The sequence below is a fragment of the Brienomyrus brachyistius genome, chromosome 3 (assembly GCF_023856365.1).
Source record: "Brienomyrus brachyistius isolate T26 chromosome 3, BBRACH_0.4, whole genome shotgun sequence".
NCBI classification, from domain to species: Eukaryota; Metazoa; Chordata; class Actinopteri; order Osteoglossiformes; family Mormyridae; genus Brienomyrus; species Brienomyrus brachyistius.
This window is the reverse complement of record NC_064535.1, coordinates 19,873,915-19,891,897: the sequence shown is the minus strand read 5'-3', so window position 1 is coordinate 19,891,897 and position 17,983 is coordinate 19,873,915. Positions and strand designations below refer to the sequence as shown.

Genomic DNA, 17,983 nt, shown 5'->3' with positions numbered 1-17,983 from the left:
TAACACCCTGCAATAGAATAGTGTCTATTCTGGGCTGCTGCTACCACAGTGTGGGGAAGAAGAAGTCACATTCACTAAACACCAGTCTTCAGAAGCACAAATTCCCAAACGTAACTCTTATGACGTAATACAAGAACTGAAAGAATGTTGTGTAGCACTCCCGGTGCAAAATCACGCAAGTTCTTCTCAGCCACTAGTGGGGAGTAACTGTGATGTTCAAGCATGTGAAATAGATGGTGCTTCCAGGGAACGGGCTCCTTACCGTCGCCTGTGTGAAAGAGAAGCGCTGAAATTACCGCAGTGACCTTAGGGCGAGACACACTGAGGCTGAAAATAGGCTGCAGACCTCAGAGGACATCAGGATGAGCAGGTAGCGTGTCGGAAAAAAAATGATTCCCTTAAAGGGAAACTGCTTCAAAAAGTCCAGACCACTGTCACTGTCTAAAGGCTCATGCTTATGTTCCGATGTCAAAATGTCACTCGAGCCAGAATGATGGCGGCATTGATGATGGGCTAGACTGTGCAGAAATTTATTGGTGCATCTATCTTCTAACCACTTATCCTGATCAAGGATGTGCAGAGCCCAGAGTCTGTCGCAGGTAGCGGAACACCTTGGGTAAGATGCCATTCCATACACACTGAGAAATTTAGAGATAGCAATTAGCATAACCGCGTGGTGAACAAGCAAACTGTACACATGATGCAGCAGAATTCAACCCCCCATTGCTGAAGTTCCCAGTTAAACAGGACTCCCCACTGAGCCACCACACCACCCTGCATAAAAACATTCAACCAGGTGAATTTTTAATATGAACTAGCATTTATTATCTTAAACATGGACCATCTAAGTGGTGTATTTTTAAAAAACACATTAGGGATATTTTGAAAACCTAAAATATGTGTTTTAGTGTTCTAGTCATCTACAAGCTAGGTGTCCATCAGCTATGACGCACATTTTGGTGACGGAAGTTGAGGAAAATAGAAGGATATTTATTCAAGATTCAAGATTCTTTAATTGTCACATACATAATCATACAAAGTACAACACGTAGTGAAATGCATCCTGAACCGCTCTTTTTAAACTGTGCAAGTTAAAATCCAATTATGTAAACTGGTTAAAGTGCAAAAATCTAAAATACAAGATAAAAGTGCAAGCACAGTGCAGTGACTAGTGCGGCAGTGCGGATATGGTGAGGGGTAAAAGAGCACAGTGTACATCACGGTGTGCGGTGCAGTGGCATGTTCAGGATCAGAAGCCTTATGGCCTGGGGATAGAAACTCCTCCTAAGCCTCTCAGTCCTGCCCATGATGTTCACGAGTCTCATTCCTGATTTCAGAAGCTGAAACAGGCTGTTATTGGGGTGGGATGTGTCCTTCATGATCCTGAAGGCCCTGCTCCTACATCTCATAATGTGAATGTCCTGAAGAGATGGAAGTTCTGCTGCACAGATCACCCTCCGGAGGGCTTTGCGATCCTGAACACTGCTATCCCCAAACCAATAAGTAATGTTTTGAGTCAGGATGCTCTCCATGGCGCCTGAGTAGAAAGTCCATAGGATTGTTGGAGAGACCTTGAACTTCCTCAGCTGTCGCAAGTGGTAAAGGTGCTGCTTAGCCCTTTTGGACTGGACTTGTGAACAGTCCACCTCAGATCCTCAGAAATGTGGACATCCAGATATTTAAAACTCCTCACCCTCTCCACAGGAGATCCGTTGATGGTGAGGGGAGTGTAGGCTCTCTGCTGCTAAGAGTGCAGTTTCATTTTTTTCTGCGCAATATCCACATGATTATGGTCTTGGGTGTCATCATCAAAATATCTATCTATCACCCATAACTATTTATCGACTAGAGAAGCAAGCTGAGCCCCAAGTCCATCCCAGGCAGCAAACAAAGTAGGGCACACCCTGGATGGGATGCCAGTCCATCACAGTCCTCAGAGTGAGGGAAATGTAGATGCGACGGTCGTCCGAACCACATGCTTTTACACCGTGGGAGGAGATCCCTGCAAACACAGGATGAAGATTCAAACTCCACCTACACACAGAGCAGAGGTGGCATCCACCCCCCAATAAAGGAGACATGAGGCCACAGAGCCAATGCATAATGATTTAATGTCATAATTTGTAGATGCAACAGTTCCTAAATAAAACACCTACATGTCCAGCAGTCTCTTCCCTCCTGTCCTCTGAGGTCCAGATTCGTGGCTTCACTTCCTCTTCTGCCTAATAGAGACAAACCCATTTGGAGTTGAGGACGGGGGTGGGTGTGCAGCCTATGAGTGATGTCTGTTCTTCTGCAGGTCTCTTAATGAGGAGCTAGAGCCGGACTAGGGGAAAAGGCAGGGAGAAGCAGGAACGGCAGGCCTGGGAGGGGGGTAACGTGGGGGTGTCAGGCTTCCCTTTTTGCTAATCATGGCTGTCGCAGCCACTGAGGCAACCAGCTACCTTGTTTCTGTCTCATACTATATAAATAAAAAGTTTCAGTGATTTTTCACTTCTCAGGAGGTCAACTTGTTCTCCGGTCAGTATATGTGTTTTGCGCCGTTTGTAGCAAAAACGGCACCTATAACAACAGCCGAAACCACTAATAGAATGGAAACTAGACAATAGCTTTTAACAAACAAAATACAAATGAAATCCAGTGTATCTGTTCAGATTAACATTTTAATGTAGTCAGCATGGCAGATTTAACAGTGGGCCGCTATAGCCTAACACCTGAAGTGCAACGGAATGCAGTTTACATGAATCTGCAAATTGCCCATCATGTGTTCCTGAGTGTGTGCCATAGTGGACCGGCATCCCATCCACAGTGCCCTCTGCCTTGTGCCCTGTATGTACTTCCTGGGATCGGCTACCCTGCCCTGGATAAGTGATAATGAACAATGACTGGATGATGCACAATGTCTTTCTGTGATCACACTTCAGTTTCATTTGTCTGCTTTAAAGGCCTCCGGCAGGTTTTGTCCTTGCTACTGTGTACAAGCTTTGCATTCCACTATAATCCCCCTGCCCCCACATCATTGATCACTATATCACTACAGTGCTCCCCATGAAAATGGTGTTTGTTTCATGCTGGAGTGTCATAGTGAACTCTGCTGTACATCATTCATTCAGGCAGGAAGCCCAATTTACATTTCAAACTTTCAATGCCACGTACGTATACCTACCTATACATTTCAGTGCTTTTCTTCCAATAAAATCAATTTTAACCTACCCACATATCCAAAAAGTGGCCCGTTCCAGTTTTCCCAATATAAAAAAAAATAGGAGTCGTCCTTCTGAATGAGGATTCATCGTGATCGCGACAAAGTGATTCTCCTCTGATCAGAGAAAAGAAACCAGGGCAATGTAGAACTAATAACTGGGAGAAGGAGGTGGATTTTATGCAAATACCCCGTCCAGCTGCTCTGTGTGTCATTTCTGACGGCAAACATGAGATAAGGGACCCACCCTGGCCTCAGATATGCAGGTTCACTGATAACAGAGATTTTCATATCTAGAATTAAACTGCCTTCACAAGTACTGCAGCCACTGGGAGACGCCTCACAGAAATAGTACAGGACAGGACAGGATAGGATAGGGGATGGCTGAGGGAAGATGTTTTGTTTTTGATTACAATTGATAAAACTGCAGTCAGTTACTCAAAAATTGTAACGGGTCATTGGTTTTATAGCTAAGGGAACAGATTAACTCACCTCAATCATGTTCAAAACATCAGCAAAAAATAATGATGCTTTTGTAAAGCCAGTTGCCATGGAAATGGCAATCAGGACAGCGGGAAAATGGCAGGGAGAACCAGCTGGGCCATGGATTGTGTACAGACATTACATCATGTTGCATTAGACTATATATTCCCCATAGTCACAAAAAAGTTATTTCTAGGGCTGTCGCAGGTAACAAAATCCCAGTTCCTGAAGGAGAAAAATAATGCTTTGATGCACAATGAAAGTGCTCCAAACCTTGCATAATACATTATGAAATATCAAAGAAAGAACTGAGAGACATTTCACAGGTCAGGTCAGTTTGGGGAGCATGCACTGGTATAGCGTGTTGCCACTCCATTTACGTGGTAAAACACCATGGGATCCTAGTTGGCGGCCCCCCAGGTCAACTCACGATCCAGTCCCACCCTCAGAAAATGGCCATCTATCCACCGCAATCGGGTATTACATGGGCCTCCCCTAGGCCTGGTCCAGCTGCCCGGGTCTTCAGCAATGAGGATCCTGCAAGCTGGATCACCCTCAGGGAACCACGCCACATGGCCGTAGTGCCGTAACCGTGAACCTCATTGGGGACTCCTCGAAATCACAGTACCAAACGAGTCCCATCTTCGTCTCAGGTCCCTGGATAGCATCCATGTCTTGCCGTCAAACAGCAAAAAAGAGACACTCACCTCTTTCCAGCGATCTCATCACCCCCATGGTCTCCCAATCCATCTACTGGAAGAGTCACCTGACATGAATGTCGCTACTAACGTACAGTAAGTGAACCTTTCGACATGGTCAGCATTCTCTCGATAGACAGACACACTGCTAATAGCTGTGCCCAAGACGTTAGTAAAGGCCTGGAGTTTTTATGCAGGAAACTTGCAAGCTCATACACTCAAACTCCTCACTCAGTCTCTCTCTCGAGAGCCCTGATCAGAGCCTCCATGGATCACAGCATCATTGGCAAAGTCAAAATCAGGGAATCTTTCTTCACCAACAGCTGCCCCACAGTTGCTGCAGTCACGACCCTGTCCAACACCCAATTCATGCAAGCGGTGAACACACCCCTAAGGAACCCCAGAATCAACTGGGAGAATGGAGAGATTCTGCCTCCACTCTGCACAGTACCAGTGTACAGGCCAGTTGTGACATCCAGCAAACTTCAGGGGGATCCCGCAAAGTCTCAGCATGTCCCACAGGGCAGCTCGATCAATTGACTCGAACGCTTCATGAAAATCGACAAGGGCTGCAAAGATACTCTGCCAATATTCGAGTTTATGCTTGCTGAGAACCCTCAGTGCCAGGATGCAGTCGACGGTAGACTTCTTAGGCATAAAACCAGACTGCTCCAGTCACTGATAGCTGAGCAAGTAATCATGGATTCTTTTGAGGATGACCCTAGCAAGGACCATACCCAGCACTGACCTAAAGTTTCTTGAGGGGTGTTGTTCAGTGTTAACCACTGTAGTTGCTGCAATCCAGGGGATCACCCATCCTTTTCCAAATAGGTACAACAAGTCCCATTTTCCAGTCAGTTGGGATGATGCCCGTCTCCCAAATAGAAGCAAAGATTGCTTGCAATGCCAGGAGAACAGCCTTACCATTAGCCTGGAGAAATTCACCCCAGATACCACAGATTCCTGCAGCCTTCCCAACCCTCAGCTGGTTCACCACCTGAGCATCTCAATGAGACTGGGCGATTCACAGCTAATTGGAAGATCAACCTCAAGAGCTGTGGACTCTGAGATGTCCAAGTCCTAGCCGGAGGATCAGCTTTAAACAGCTGCTCAAAGTAGACAACCCAGAAGATCGCCTTGACTGCAACTCTCTGGGGAACCGATTTGGATTTGCATAATGCTTGAGTTCTTCTGTAAGCAGTATGTGGGTCGCTAGACCATAGATGGCGTGTCACTTGCTCATAGACTCCTCTAACAAACACCTTCTTATCTGTCCTTAAGGTCCTCGCAGCCGTCCTTCTTAGTTGCCAGTACACACTGGAGCTGCCATCAAACCACATATTGCGACTCATCTCAATAATATCCAGCGAGATGAAACACCTTCCCCTGGGAACACTGGCAACACCAACACAACCTTCAGCAATCTTCAGGGTTTTGTCACAAAAGGTCTCTCGCGTCACATTAGAATTGGCAGTCTGCAAGTTTCTCACACAAATTGTGTGCAAACTCATTAGAAACAGCTTGATCTTGGAGTCTGGCCAGGTCCAGCTTCATTCTCTTGGTAGGTGGTAGCCTATTGGACCTAAGTTCATTCTTCAGAGTAGCAACAACAAGTTTGCGGTCAGAATATAATATGTGGAGGATAATGATGGCTATTTCATCATACAGCAAAAATACTGGCGTTATTTGCAGATTTACAGCCTTACCTTTGATGTAACCTGGAAGTATGTATTTCTCTGTTCCTCTACGTGTGGGAATTTATTGGGGGGAGGCAATTATACTTACCCTATTCCTATAGCAAATAGCTCAAGGGAATCTGTAGCATTAACTAAATCAGGGTTCCCCAAATCTGTTCAGTCCCATATGTATATTTGGTTTCCATTCATCCAAAGTAAACACAAACCTAATCCTAGTGTACGTATTTACCCTGCCTTTCCAGCCAGTACAGTGATTGTTCAGAAGCTTAGGAAGCACCAGAAAACATGTCGGGATCATGATTGAGCACCCAGGAACAAAATCTGGGTTCCTCAGCCATTCCTCTAATCGGCTTAGTACACTTGACCTGCCAGGAAATCGGTATCAAACCGCAACTCCTACTCTAGTTCCAGTATTGCGTCAATCCACAGACAGGCTACTGTTTCAGAGAGGTGGGGACATTAACAATAAGAAATCTGTCATCCTTAAAAACAGGATATACTAGTTTTTTTGTATAGGTGCGATCCTTACGCAGGTCATTCAGGTCTTTTTTCGTGTTAGTTGGCATTTCAGTGATAAACCACTCACTGACTAAAACCTGCATTACTGGTCCCACTGGGGAATAGGACAACCAATATTTGCTTTAAAAATAGCACAAACCCACCTTAAAGCAGAGTACTTCACACGTAATGTAGTATGTCGATAAGTCTGAACATCCTGTAAGCGTTATTTCCCACAATGATTCTCATGAATCACGACAATAATCAAAAGTCTTTCATCACGGATGGGATATTTAATAATAGATATCTATTTTATCTCTTCGGAAATATTAGGCCTCGGCAATAAATGTAGCAGGAACATTAATTTAGTTCTGCGCATTAAGTGGATTCGTACATTCCTAATTGGTTGTTATTAATAAACGGGTTGCCACTTACTAAAAACTAATTTAGCTGTTGAAGCAATACCTGCTATATTTGAGAAGTGTCACTTTAGTGAGCAGAACGAAGATCCATTGTTTGCGGAGTACTTTCGCTTTAAGTAAGAAAGACGTATTTAAATTAAGTAAATACACAGCGGTATCTGCACAGTAATAATAACAGAGAAATGCGCTATTACGCGTTTACAGGTGCCAATGTTAAGCGGAATACCATGTTCCTACTGTTAATTCTCCTTCTAAACAGCTACCTGGGAGAAGAGACGCTCGCACATGCGCACACACATACACACCGCACCGCACACACCGGGCGACGTCACTCGTTCACCCCTGAAGTCATTTGCCACATCATCTCGGTACTTGGCTTAACGATCAACCTCGGAGAAAGATCGAGGAGTGAAGAGACACAGCGACAAAGGGAGAAAAGGCCCTAATTTTACATCTGATACTCTTCGAGTAGGAGACAAAATACCATGAAATAGAAACGTTTTTCTTCAAACAGCATCGCTTTATATATATTTATAACAGAAGGTCAAAACAACCCTATTCGTCTACAGGAAAAAACGTAGGCACGGTTCCTGGAAGATGTTGCAGTCTCTCACCAGCAATTCCTGTGTGCGATTGATACAAAGCAACAGATCAACGTGGTACTTCTTGTTCCTGGTGTTAGGCTACGTCCTCTACCTCATCTTCGGCGCTGTGGTTTTCTCTTCCGTGGAGCTGCCCTACGAGGATCTCCTGCGGCAGGAGCTTCGGACAATCAAGCGGCAGTTTCTACAGGAGAACGAGTGTTTGTCGGAGGAGAGGCTTGAGGAGTTTTTGGCCAAGGCGCTGGATGCCAGCAACTACGGTGTATCGATCCTGAACAACGCGTCTGCCAACTGGAACTGGGACTTCACCTCCGCATTATTTTTCGCCAGCACCGTGCTCTCCACCACAGGTAAATGCTTGAAAGGGCGTCCATTCCGCATGCGAGCTGATCGGCGGACGCGCGAATTGAAAATCACCCACGTTTCGGCGTCATTATCCTACACACACGGCGCGTTTACGTTAGCATTGGCTTTGTCTGAAATGCCCTACTTATGAATCGGGCCCGTTTCCGTTACGCGATTTTCATCAACATATAAATAAATTGCGCCTTTATGACTTTGAAAAATAATAGAGACCCACCTGGCCCGCAGGTGAAAGACCCTGTAACGAGATTAAGTTCATGTCATGTTCTGCTCTGTGCGCTCCATTGTATTGAAACGTACAGCAGTCCTTCGGAAACGTCATCTATCAGTTTCTAAACACAATTTTCATCATAAAGCTTTCCGATGTTCAATGTAGTGCATAAAAATGTGTTTTAAAACATTTGCTACTCACATCGGGTCTATGTACACAATAAGAACTTGCTTATATTAAATTAAATTTAAAAATAACTGACCCCCGAATTGCTGTCAAATGACCTGATTAAACACCAGCGCCGAAGTAATTTCATGTTTGTCAGTGGTTATTTTTGGGCATGTCTGGTGGTCGTATTTTTAATTATAGCCTAATATTTCCGATATAACAAAAACAGATAAAATTATTTTCCTACCACAGTAAAGCCACATTGGAAAATGAAAATTAATTAGACCACATTTTTTGTGCCTGTCGTCTTATTGGGGCAATAACAGGAAATATGACCTAAATTTTACCAGTGGAGAGAATCGTTTTTTAGTTACCTATGTTGTCTAATCTTTTGAACCATCGTTGTAATGCTTAATTGTATGCCTTTCGTTTTAACACAGGACATTTAAGATGAATTTAAAAATATATATGCACACAATTCATATAAATATTTATATCACTTTGTCTATTTATCTCTCTCTATCTCTCTCTCTCTCTATCTTTAGTGTTATATACACATATATACACACACACAATATACTTCAACTGATGCAGTAGCATTACTTAAATGCTGAATTTGGTCCCCAATTTGCATAATGCTTGTATCCATCACAGTCCGTTGTCATGCGGAGCGCTCGTTAGCGGTCAGTCCCCCGTCAGACGTTCTTTATCATGGTGGTAATGCAGTGTGACTGCAGCACCTTTTAGTGCATCCTTAATCCAACCGGGTAACCTAGCAAATGTCTGGGCTGTGAACTCCTGACCTGTGTTCCCTGCTAAGGTGATGCTTCTTTAGTGCCCTGGCAGAGGATGCCTGGCCACTGGGTTTGAGGCATGTAGGCAGCTGTGCATGTGGTGTGTTTGAGGCTCTTCCCCTATTTCAACTGCAGTCCAGTTCTCCCCAGAGAGAGCCCCCTCCCCCAGATATCTCCCCCAGGCTGACACACATACAGGTTCACACAACATATACTGTATGTAAAATGTCTAATATCTCTCTGTATCACCTTCGCTGATCCTGGTTTGGGTCTCGGTGGTCCTGGACATTATCCCAGACCAGGCCACATCCAAGTTGGGATGCCAGTATATGGCTCGCATGCAGTGGGCAAATTAAAGACACCAATTAGACTAACTTCATGTTTGTGGTCTATAGAAGGAATCCCATGTGACTCAGGGAGGTCATGCAAGCTCCTCAGACGCAGCGTTACTGGGATTCGGACTGTGAACTCTGGAGGTGTGAGGCAACAATGCTACCCGTTATGCCACCCCTAAAATGTAGTAGTATAGTGCATTTTTTTTCCCCCATATTATGAATGGCAAGTATATGACGCGGTTAACCGGAGAGGGGCAGTTTCTGGGTAATTCTGTTGTGAGCACAGGAACAGAACTGTTTTAAAAATGTTTTCTGTATTTTCTTGTGTGTAACTGCTCTGATCTAAAGAATATTGCATAATTTGCATCTTATAGAAGCAGTGCACCCATACATAGAAATATTTGATGCATTTTATATTTTTAATTTATTCTGCTTTTCTGTTCATATGAATAAATGTTCATGATGGTGTGAGTTTGGATTTTAGGGGTATTTGTTACAACCCCCTGGTCTAGGTCAGGGTTGAACAAATGGTATGATCTCCTGTAAGTTGTGCCATGAACCGCAAGCAACACATGCAAAGACTCAAAGATCACCCACTGAGAGTTTTATTACAGAACGAGAGAGTTCTATTAACCCAGTGGCGACCATGATACCGTCCGCTAAGGACAGGAGGCTGGACAGTGCCAATGGAATGAACTAAATAAAACCTGCGCTGCTTCCTTATATGCCCTCCCGTTCCCCCCCAATGGTTAGGCTAACCTCGAAAACATACAGAGGTCGGTGCTCGCCTTCTACCCTGGTGTGCTTAACAAAGGCTTCCTATGGGTGGGTGTAGGTACACGCACATCTAGACTTTCCTCCACAACCTTAGGGTGTCATAAGGCATTCACACGTCTCCAGAAAGAGCGATGATGGCAGTATATCCCCAACTCAGCCAAGCATGTGACTGAGTTGGGGAAATACGGTAAACCCTGTCTACCTTGTCAAAACCACTCCCACCCGATTGGTCCATCCAAGTTCTGGTTTCCCAATTGCAATCTGAAACGTATATAACTGATCCACCCAACCACCACCCTACGAGACACGTCTCTCTGTCTTTACGTTCTGAAACGTAACACGCTCCCTCCCACAAACAAACAAATGTGTTTGCGCATTTGGCAAAAGAGAGTCCTTCACGCCTTAACATCATTGCAGATGCTTTGCCTATCAGACCCTTTCTTGTACCTGATATTAAGGTAGTAGTCCTGTGTGAGTAATGTCCAAAATGTCTCTGATTGTGGTTGTGCATCTGGGACAGAAAAACAAGTGGGTTGTGATCAGTATATACAACAAAAGGAAGGTGGGTGGAACCATGATAAACTTCAAAATGTTGCAAAGCCCCCAGTAAAGCAGGGGTTTCCTTCTCGATTACCAAGTAGTTATATGATGCTGATTAAACTTCTGAGATAAACGTCACATCGGATGGTCCACTCTATTTTTGACTCTGACCAACCTGATATCCCAGATACGTAACCGTCATCTTGGCAAATTCACATTTCGCGAGATTGTCAGCGAAGCATTTTTTTCGACCGTTCAAAAACCTCCCTCAAAGTGTGCATGTTGCTGCACCAATCAGGAGAGCATATAATAAGGTCATCCGGGTACGCCGAACAGTCTGGTACATCGGAAAGTACCGTTTCCACTAAATGCAGGCGCATTTCGAAGGCCAAAGAGCATCACTGCATATTGCAGGAAGTTGTCGGACATAACAAAAGCAGAAAGATCTGACGCAGATGAAGTCAAAGTTACCTGCCAGTGACCCTTTAACAGAGACAGTTTTGTGATGTATTGAGGGCCCGCCCTCACTGTCAATGCAATCCTCCATACAAGGCATCGGAAAAGAGTCGGGGACAGTGACAGCATTTAGTTGCCAGTAATCTGAACAAAACCGATGTGATCCATCGGCTTTTGGAACAATAATACAGGGTGAACTCATGGGCTGAGGTTAGGAACTGCCAAACCATATTTAACAAATAGGAAACTTTCTTCTTAATAATGTCTCTTTATGTGGTTAACCAAATAAGCATTCTGCTGCAGAGGAACAGGAGTTCTAACTTTACTATTGTGTTGTATCACGTGAGTATATAATGGAACATCATTGGACAAAGAAGGGCAACTGTGTATATGCAACAGTATTTTCGTTTCAATGTTCAGTTTTTACATTTATTTTAATTGTTTTGTTTAAAATTACGCATGCAAGCATGTGGTTTCTACTCTGTGGAGGACTAGTCACATCTATAACACCAGTTATTCCTTAATATATATTTTAAAAAAAAACAGCAACAATTTTAGAAAACCTGTAGTCTCCCATAAACATCTGTGTCTGTTTTCCACATCCATAACACTGATTAAATGCCAGCTATTTCCAATATGTAAAATAAAATATACATTTTGAGGATTTGTCTGTGGTTACATGAAACGATATGTGAATTGAGTCATTGATACCATGCTTGTCTGAGGCATTTTGGTTGTCTGTATCAGGCTCAATGTCACATCCATAATGCTGGAATTGCCCTTCTGCCGTGGGGCTTGTCTTAATGCTTATTTTCATTAACAGGAGCCTGTTAGAAATTCATGACCTTCTGGTGCTTGATGGCTCAGGGTCACGTTTCTCCAGACTGAACTTTATCACTACAGGGACGTATAATTGGGCATTAAGGGTTGGCCTGGTGTTTCATAAATAAACTGGCCGCACTTGTCCGCTGTGGTTATATCGGCACTTCCAGCGAACATGAATAAGGAATGGATAAAATTGGAAGTTGTTTTTCCCCAGTTAAGCTCATGTGCTAATCAGATTTTTTTTTAATTCTTTGTATCCCAGAAAGGTATTACAGCTCAGAATGTTATACAGAGGATTTTCTAATGGATTTTTTGATCTGTTGAACCATAGTTGTGTTATTTCTTTTTGTTTTTATTGTGTAATTATGCATTAAGGCCAACCATTATAGCGAATAGCACCTTTTCTTTAAGTACTTTTCATTAAGATTATCATTTTATTTTCTCTGCATATCACATAACTAAACGCACCCCAATTCTGTAAGGCAGCTTTCTGTAGGGTAGGGACTTTACAGAGGAGTAACATTGAGGTGTTGATTGGAGCAGTTTGTTAGTCGGTAACATCCAGGTTTTCAGGAGTTCGGATGGATCTCTTACGGTGTGAGAACACATGACTAATGTGCTGATGTTGTATATCCCTGCAGGATATGGTCACACGGCACCGCTGTCAGATGGGGGCAAGGCCTTCTGCATCGTCTACTCTGTCATTGGGATCCCATTCACCCTCCTCTTCCTCACGGCCGTGGTCCAGAGGATCATGGTCTTCAGTACGAGAAGGCCTGTTATGTACGTGCACACACGCTGGGGCCTGTCCAAGCCACTGGTCGCTGCCGTCCACGCCGCCCTACTGGCCGTCGTCATCACTTCCTGCTTCTTCCTTATCCCCGCTGCCATCTTCTCGGCCCTGGAGGGAGACTGGAACTTCCTGGAGTCATTTTACTTCTGCTTCATCTCCCTGAGCACCATAGGCCTGGGCGACTACGTGCCGGGGGAGGGGTACAATCAGAAATTCCGTGAACTCTACAAAGTGGGCATCACTGGTAAGTATATTTGGGCGAGGGAGTTAGTGCTGAGAAACTGTGATGGATTTGGAGTCGAAATTCACGCGCACAGAATATGATAATATACAGAGTTTATGGAATTTTTTATATGACAAATTATAGTTTTTGTGCTACCTGTATGTTTCACATATATTGTTAGGGCGATTCAATGGCCTAAGGTTTACATTGTATATTTTCATTTTAATAGATATTTTATATTAAATCAATTCTATCAAACAATACTTTCAAACTCAGTAAAATTTTTTATAGTCTTCAGAAATAATGTGGGATTTGCCTGTCCTCTCTGAAGAGACACATTTTTATTTCAGATGGGTGCTTCAATATTTTATGGAGCTGCCCTCGGTACGTTAAACACATTCACAGTTTAGTTTCCATACTGGGCCTTTTATTTTTTAAACCAACAATCTTGCGAGTTCTGTCTTTCCCTCATTTAGTGCAAGTATTGATTGAAAAGAACCTTCCAGGTAATTGGAGGCAGCATGTGGCTCAGTGGGCTAAGCCTGTGTGTCTGTAATCACAGGATCACCAGTTCAAACCCAGCCTCAGCACGTCTGCAGGTCCTTTAGCAAGGCCCTTAACCCCCAACTTACACTTATCAGTATCAGTTGTTATTATTATTAATTAATTTTATTATAATTAATGTATTTGGCCGCCTTGTTCCATGCTGATGGAGAAATTAATCCAAAGCAGATTAAAAAATGTTGCAGTTACATTTTTAATATAGCAAATGAAAGGCATTTCCTGACTTGCCTTCTGTAGAAATTTGTCAGCTTTTATTAACAGCGTGTGGCTCAGTGGGCTAACCCTCTGTTCCTGTGATCGGAAGGTTCTAGTCGTTCCAGTCTGGCCTCGGCACATGTGTGGGTCCTTGAGCAAGGCCCTGAAGCCCCCGCCCCCTGGGTGCTGCTATGGGTGGCCGCCCTTCATGGCCAACTTGCAGTTGGGGGAGGCGTAAAAAGAATTGTAATCATATTCGAGTAATAATAATAATAATAATAATGATGATAATACATAATGTTAATAAAGTAAACCACAGAACCCGGTGGTACTCCACAGCTATATGCAGCACAACCAATTTTCCAGTGAAATCTAGGACAGGACGTTTTTGCTGTCTGTCTCCTGGGTTCTGTAGACCCCATCATCCATCTCTTCAATGAGTGTTTTTTTTCCTGTACTTATTAATGCTATATCTGTTCATTTTTATAAACACATCTGAATGAATTATAAGCAAAGCCAAATCAAATACTAAGAGTATGTGTACATGGTAGAAGATGTGTACAGTGAGCTGGTCTTGTAGCCGGTAAGTACACTATGCCCTTCTATATACCACCTGCTCTCTGTCAGCGTTAGCAGAAGGCAGACAGTAACACCCATCCCTTCTCTCGTCAGCCAGTTTGAACAGTCCCCGAACGGGGCGGGGTCATTTCTCCGTTGACCTTTTCTCTGAAGCCGTCCGACTCAGGACAGCAGCTGGTCACCCAAGTTGTACTCACCACTCCTCCAAGAACCCATCTGTGTAATTGTGTGTCTCATGGAGCCTTGTTGTTAAAGGTGGCAGCTCATTCCAAGCAGCTGTCTTCTGTTGCCTGTCATTTTTGCTCCTAGTTCCTGTGATGAATGTTCAATTCAGCAGTGGCCAGAAATAGCATGATTTTTAAAAAAAATTTTTATAAATGCACTTCATATGCAGCTGACGCTCACATAAATATGTCTTTCTTGATGCCAAGCTGTTTTTTTTATATATATATCTTTGTAATATTCAAATTCTCACAGAATGTTAGTGGTTGATGTTATTGCTAAAAATACGAAAGACTGTAGCCCATTATTGTTAGTGATATGTCACATAACTCCTCTGGCTTTCTGCTGTCATTTCTCTGATTGATTTTCCCATCCAGTAGAGCTGTTGATAAATCTTGAGTCTATTTGGTGATAATAAGGATTTTAAAGTGGTTTTTAACCCTTTCTTAAACCAGGGACCCTCAAATGACAACAGACACCTACCAGTAACATGTGATCGCAGTAGTAATTCAGAATTAAGCACCAAGCAGATTTGTGATTTTTGCCTGTTTTATAAAGATAGCATGAGTGTCTTTGCACGTCATTTTCTGTTAGTAGCATCATGATGTGCTTCTCTGTAAATTTCAGTTCGTCCTGTGCTTTGTGGGAAGCTTAAATTTTCTTCTCTGGCTTCTGAAGTGAAACTCACTCTCTCTCTCTCGTTCTCTCTCTGTATTACCCAGTCTATCTCATCTTGGGCCTCATCGCTATGTTGGTTGTCCTGGAGACCTTCTGTGAGCTCCAGCAGCTGAAACAGCTCAGGAAGATGTTCTACCTGAAGAAGGAGAAACCACAAGACCGGCTGAACATCATCGACCACGATCACCTATCTTTCACCTCAGTGGCTGAGCACGGGAACCCACTCAAGGAGGACAAGACAGAGCCGTTTGTGGATGTACCGGTCCTCACTTCCCCAGCTGGGGATGACCCTATGATCAGATAAGGGGGGTCAAGGGGAGCTGGTTGCATTACATGACTGGTGACCTTTGCATGTGATCTCAGAGATGCATTGGAGCAGATGAGCACTGGTATCCGTTAAAGTGAAGGTTTGTTCAGAGATTCATTTCATTTTTACTCAAAGCATAAAGCGTTTTTTTATTTTTTTGTCCTCACTAGTTGTGTGGTCCACTTAACGGTAGACGATCGGGATAGATATAGCACAACGCTAGCTCTCACTTCTGTCTGTGTAGTAATACGTAGCTCTAATTAGTGCTTCTGCCTGTGGACTTTATTATAAACGGTCTAAAGTCGCCTCGCAACCAGAAAGCAGAAGGTTTGATTCTTTAAAGGATTTGTACTGGCGGAAAGTGTGTGGATTTCCACCGATCATCCTACTATTCAGGGCAGTCAGATAGTAGCTGTGCACTTGAAGCTGCTGGTTGATTGAATTTCATCTCGGTTTGGTATTTTTTTACCTTGTTCTTGACAGTTAAGCGATGTGTAAGATGCACTGTATTTAACATTACACCGATGCCTCTAGGCGTCCAGCTTCTTTTCTTTCTTTCTGAAACAATAGAGAAGCATTGGTGTTTTTTTATCTATCATTAAGGCCCAGGGGCTGGCCCCTTAAAACGTGTCTATAGAGCAAAAGGAGCAGTTTAACGTATGTCTGTGAGTTCGTATATTTGTAAATTTAAAGAGATTCTTGCATTTAGATGAACTGAAAATAAAAGTTCGATTAGTCAGGGTTGTAAGGGTTTCACATCGGCCAAAAGAATTGAGAATTGTCCGGTAGATCTTTTTTTCGTAATGAAAATTCGGGATTAGTTTGTTAGTTTGACTTATTATACAAGTTATTACTGCAGTGTGTGGAATCACTAAGACACCTAAAAACGGAAGCTCAGTGCTGGAGTTTGACCAACTTCATAGCTTGTACACGATAAGCATGTAATACTGACACTGGTGTAAAGCGGATGCATCCCTGAAGGACTTGGGGAACGTTTTGGAACAACAGCACTTTGTGGCCAACCATTGTTTTTAGTGACCAGTTCACTTTTTTTCACATCTATGCCGTGCAGGAGCAACAGTGTTAATTAACCCATTAACGATCTGTGCCAGGTCGTGGGTTTCTAGGATGTGTTTGGGGCCGCTGATAAATAATTAACGCAAACCTTCACATGGACGAAAAAAAAAACCAAGATGCAGGTCCTTGTTTACACGACAGTCGACCTCCTGCATGTACGTATGCGGGTGTCCGCATGGGAGATTTCACCAGTACATGGGTACCTCAGTGGAACACTGTTGCCATGCTGGTGTTTTGTTCATTGATTAACATTAATGTAAAGAAGAGACAGTCAGTCTACAATATAGTTATGCATCCTTGGGTAAGTTGACTTATAAGAGCTTTTAACAGCAAGAGCGTAGATTTGGGTGTGGATGGTAGTGACATATTTTAGATGCACGGTGTGTATTTTGGGGGTTCAGGGCTGATTTGGTCTCTATCAATGTTGAAACCAAACCTACGTCCTTGCTTCAAAGGTCGTCTAAAGCGCAATTCGAGCGTGCTTATTTGCGCTGATATTAGTGTATAGTAGACTCTACTGAGTGAAGATTGGGTATACAATTAACATTGTGACATTCAACGGGACCGGTCCTGCTGCTTTAAACAAATCCCAATAAAGTATCTGTTATAAAATACAGTCTCATTCCTTTATGCAGTGAAATAATGCAGGATATTTTTTTAGTTTGCAGCATTTGGTATTGTGTACGTATTGGTATATCCGTTGAGTAAGTCGACAGAGTGATCGTAATTTAATCGCTATTTGATGTTGATTGCTGTTATATTACTGTGTCAATGACCTGTGAGGAGTTGCGACCCAGTCCTGGGAAACTTGAGTCTCTTGTACTGTGACCTATTTATTACCATGGAAATGGCAGAGCATGTGTGTTTTATGCGACACATCTGTGACTGTCTGCTTCGATAATGCATGCGCTGTCCCAGACTTCACCATCCAACGTGAACTTGCGTATTCAGTAAGGAGTTATTTTTTCCTTAGTATTTAGGTGTTACTTTAGGTGTTTAACGTAGGAAATAGAGATTCTAACTCTTAGGTGAGCAGCATGCGAAGCTCTGGTGCAGTAGATGCGACAGATGGGCGGCACACTTGGATCTTCTGCTTCCACTGGCAAGGCCATAGCTGCCTTTGGGCAGGCATGCTTTGAGCGATTTCAGCATTGTACTGATTTGCTATAGGGTGAGTCTCCGCACAAAGGGGTCCGTAAATATCTCAATGAAAATGCAGCAAATTGATGCATTTTAAACTTCTGTGTCTTTGAAATAAACCACTGTTTTTTATA

At 43.3% G+C, this 17,983-nt stretch overlaps 1 protein-coding gene and 1 long non-coding RNA gene across 3 annotated transcripts; one reads left to right on the top strand and one right to left on the bottom strand.

The window, feature by feature from the left end:
* Window positions 1-995: 995 nt before the first annotated feature.
* On the bottom strand, window positions 996-7,269 carry LOC125739419 (uncharacterized). Of its 2 annotated transcripts, none has more exons than XR_007397139.1 (3): window positions 6,743-7,269; window positions 2,157-2,222; window positions 996-2,002 (listed from the first exon to the last, which is right to left on the bottom strand). It is a non-coding gene; the product is annotated as an uncharacterized LOC125739419 (long non-coding RNA). The 2 variants fall into 2 exon arrangements; XR_007397138.1 differs by lacking the exon at window positions 6,743-7,269 and adding an exon at window positions 3,695-4,042.
* A 14-nt stretch (window positions 7,270-7,283) lies between these two features.
* On the top strand, window positions 7,284-17,983 carry kcnk1b (potassium channel, subfamily K, member 1b). Its single transcript, XM_049009527.1, has 3 exons — window positions 7,284-7,952; window positions 12,713-13,108; window positions 15,370-17,983. The coding sequence occupies exons 1-3, from the start codon at window positions 7,598-7,600 to the stop codon at window positions 15,627-15,629; spliced, it is 1,011 nt and encodes a 336-aa protein (XP_048865484.1). The 5' UTR covers window positions 7,284-7,597; the 3' UTR covers window positions 15,630-17,983.

What these genes read in the sequence shown, in the direction of transcription:
- kcnk1b (XM_049009527.1), top strand. Translation starts at nt 7,598, where the DNA reads ATGTTGCAGTCTCTCACCAGCAATTCCTGTGTGCGATTGATACAAAGC. An exon ending in CACCGTGCTCTCCACCACAG is followed by an intron (nt 7,953 to 12,712) that starts GTAAATGCTTGA and finishes ATATCCCTGCAG; the next exon opens with GATATGGTCACACGGCACCG. An exon ending in CTACAAAGTGGGCATCACTG is followed by an intron (nt 13,109 to 15,369) that starts GTAAGTATATTT and finishes TGTATTACCCAG; the next exon opens with TCTATCTCATCTTGGGCCTC.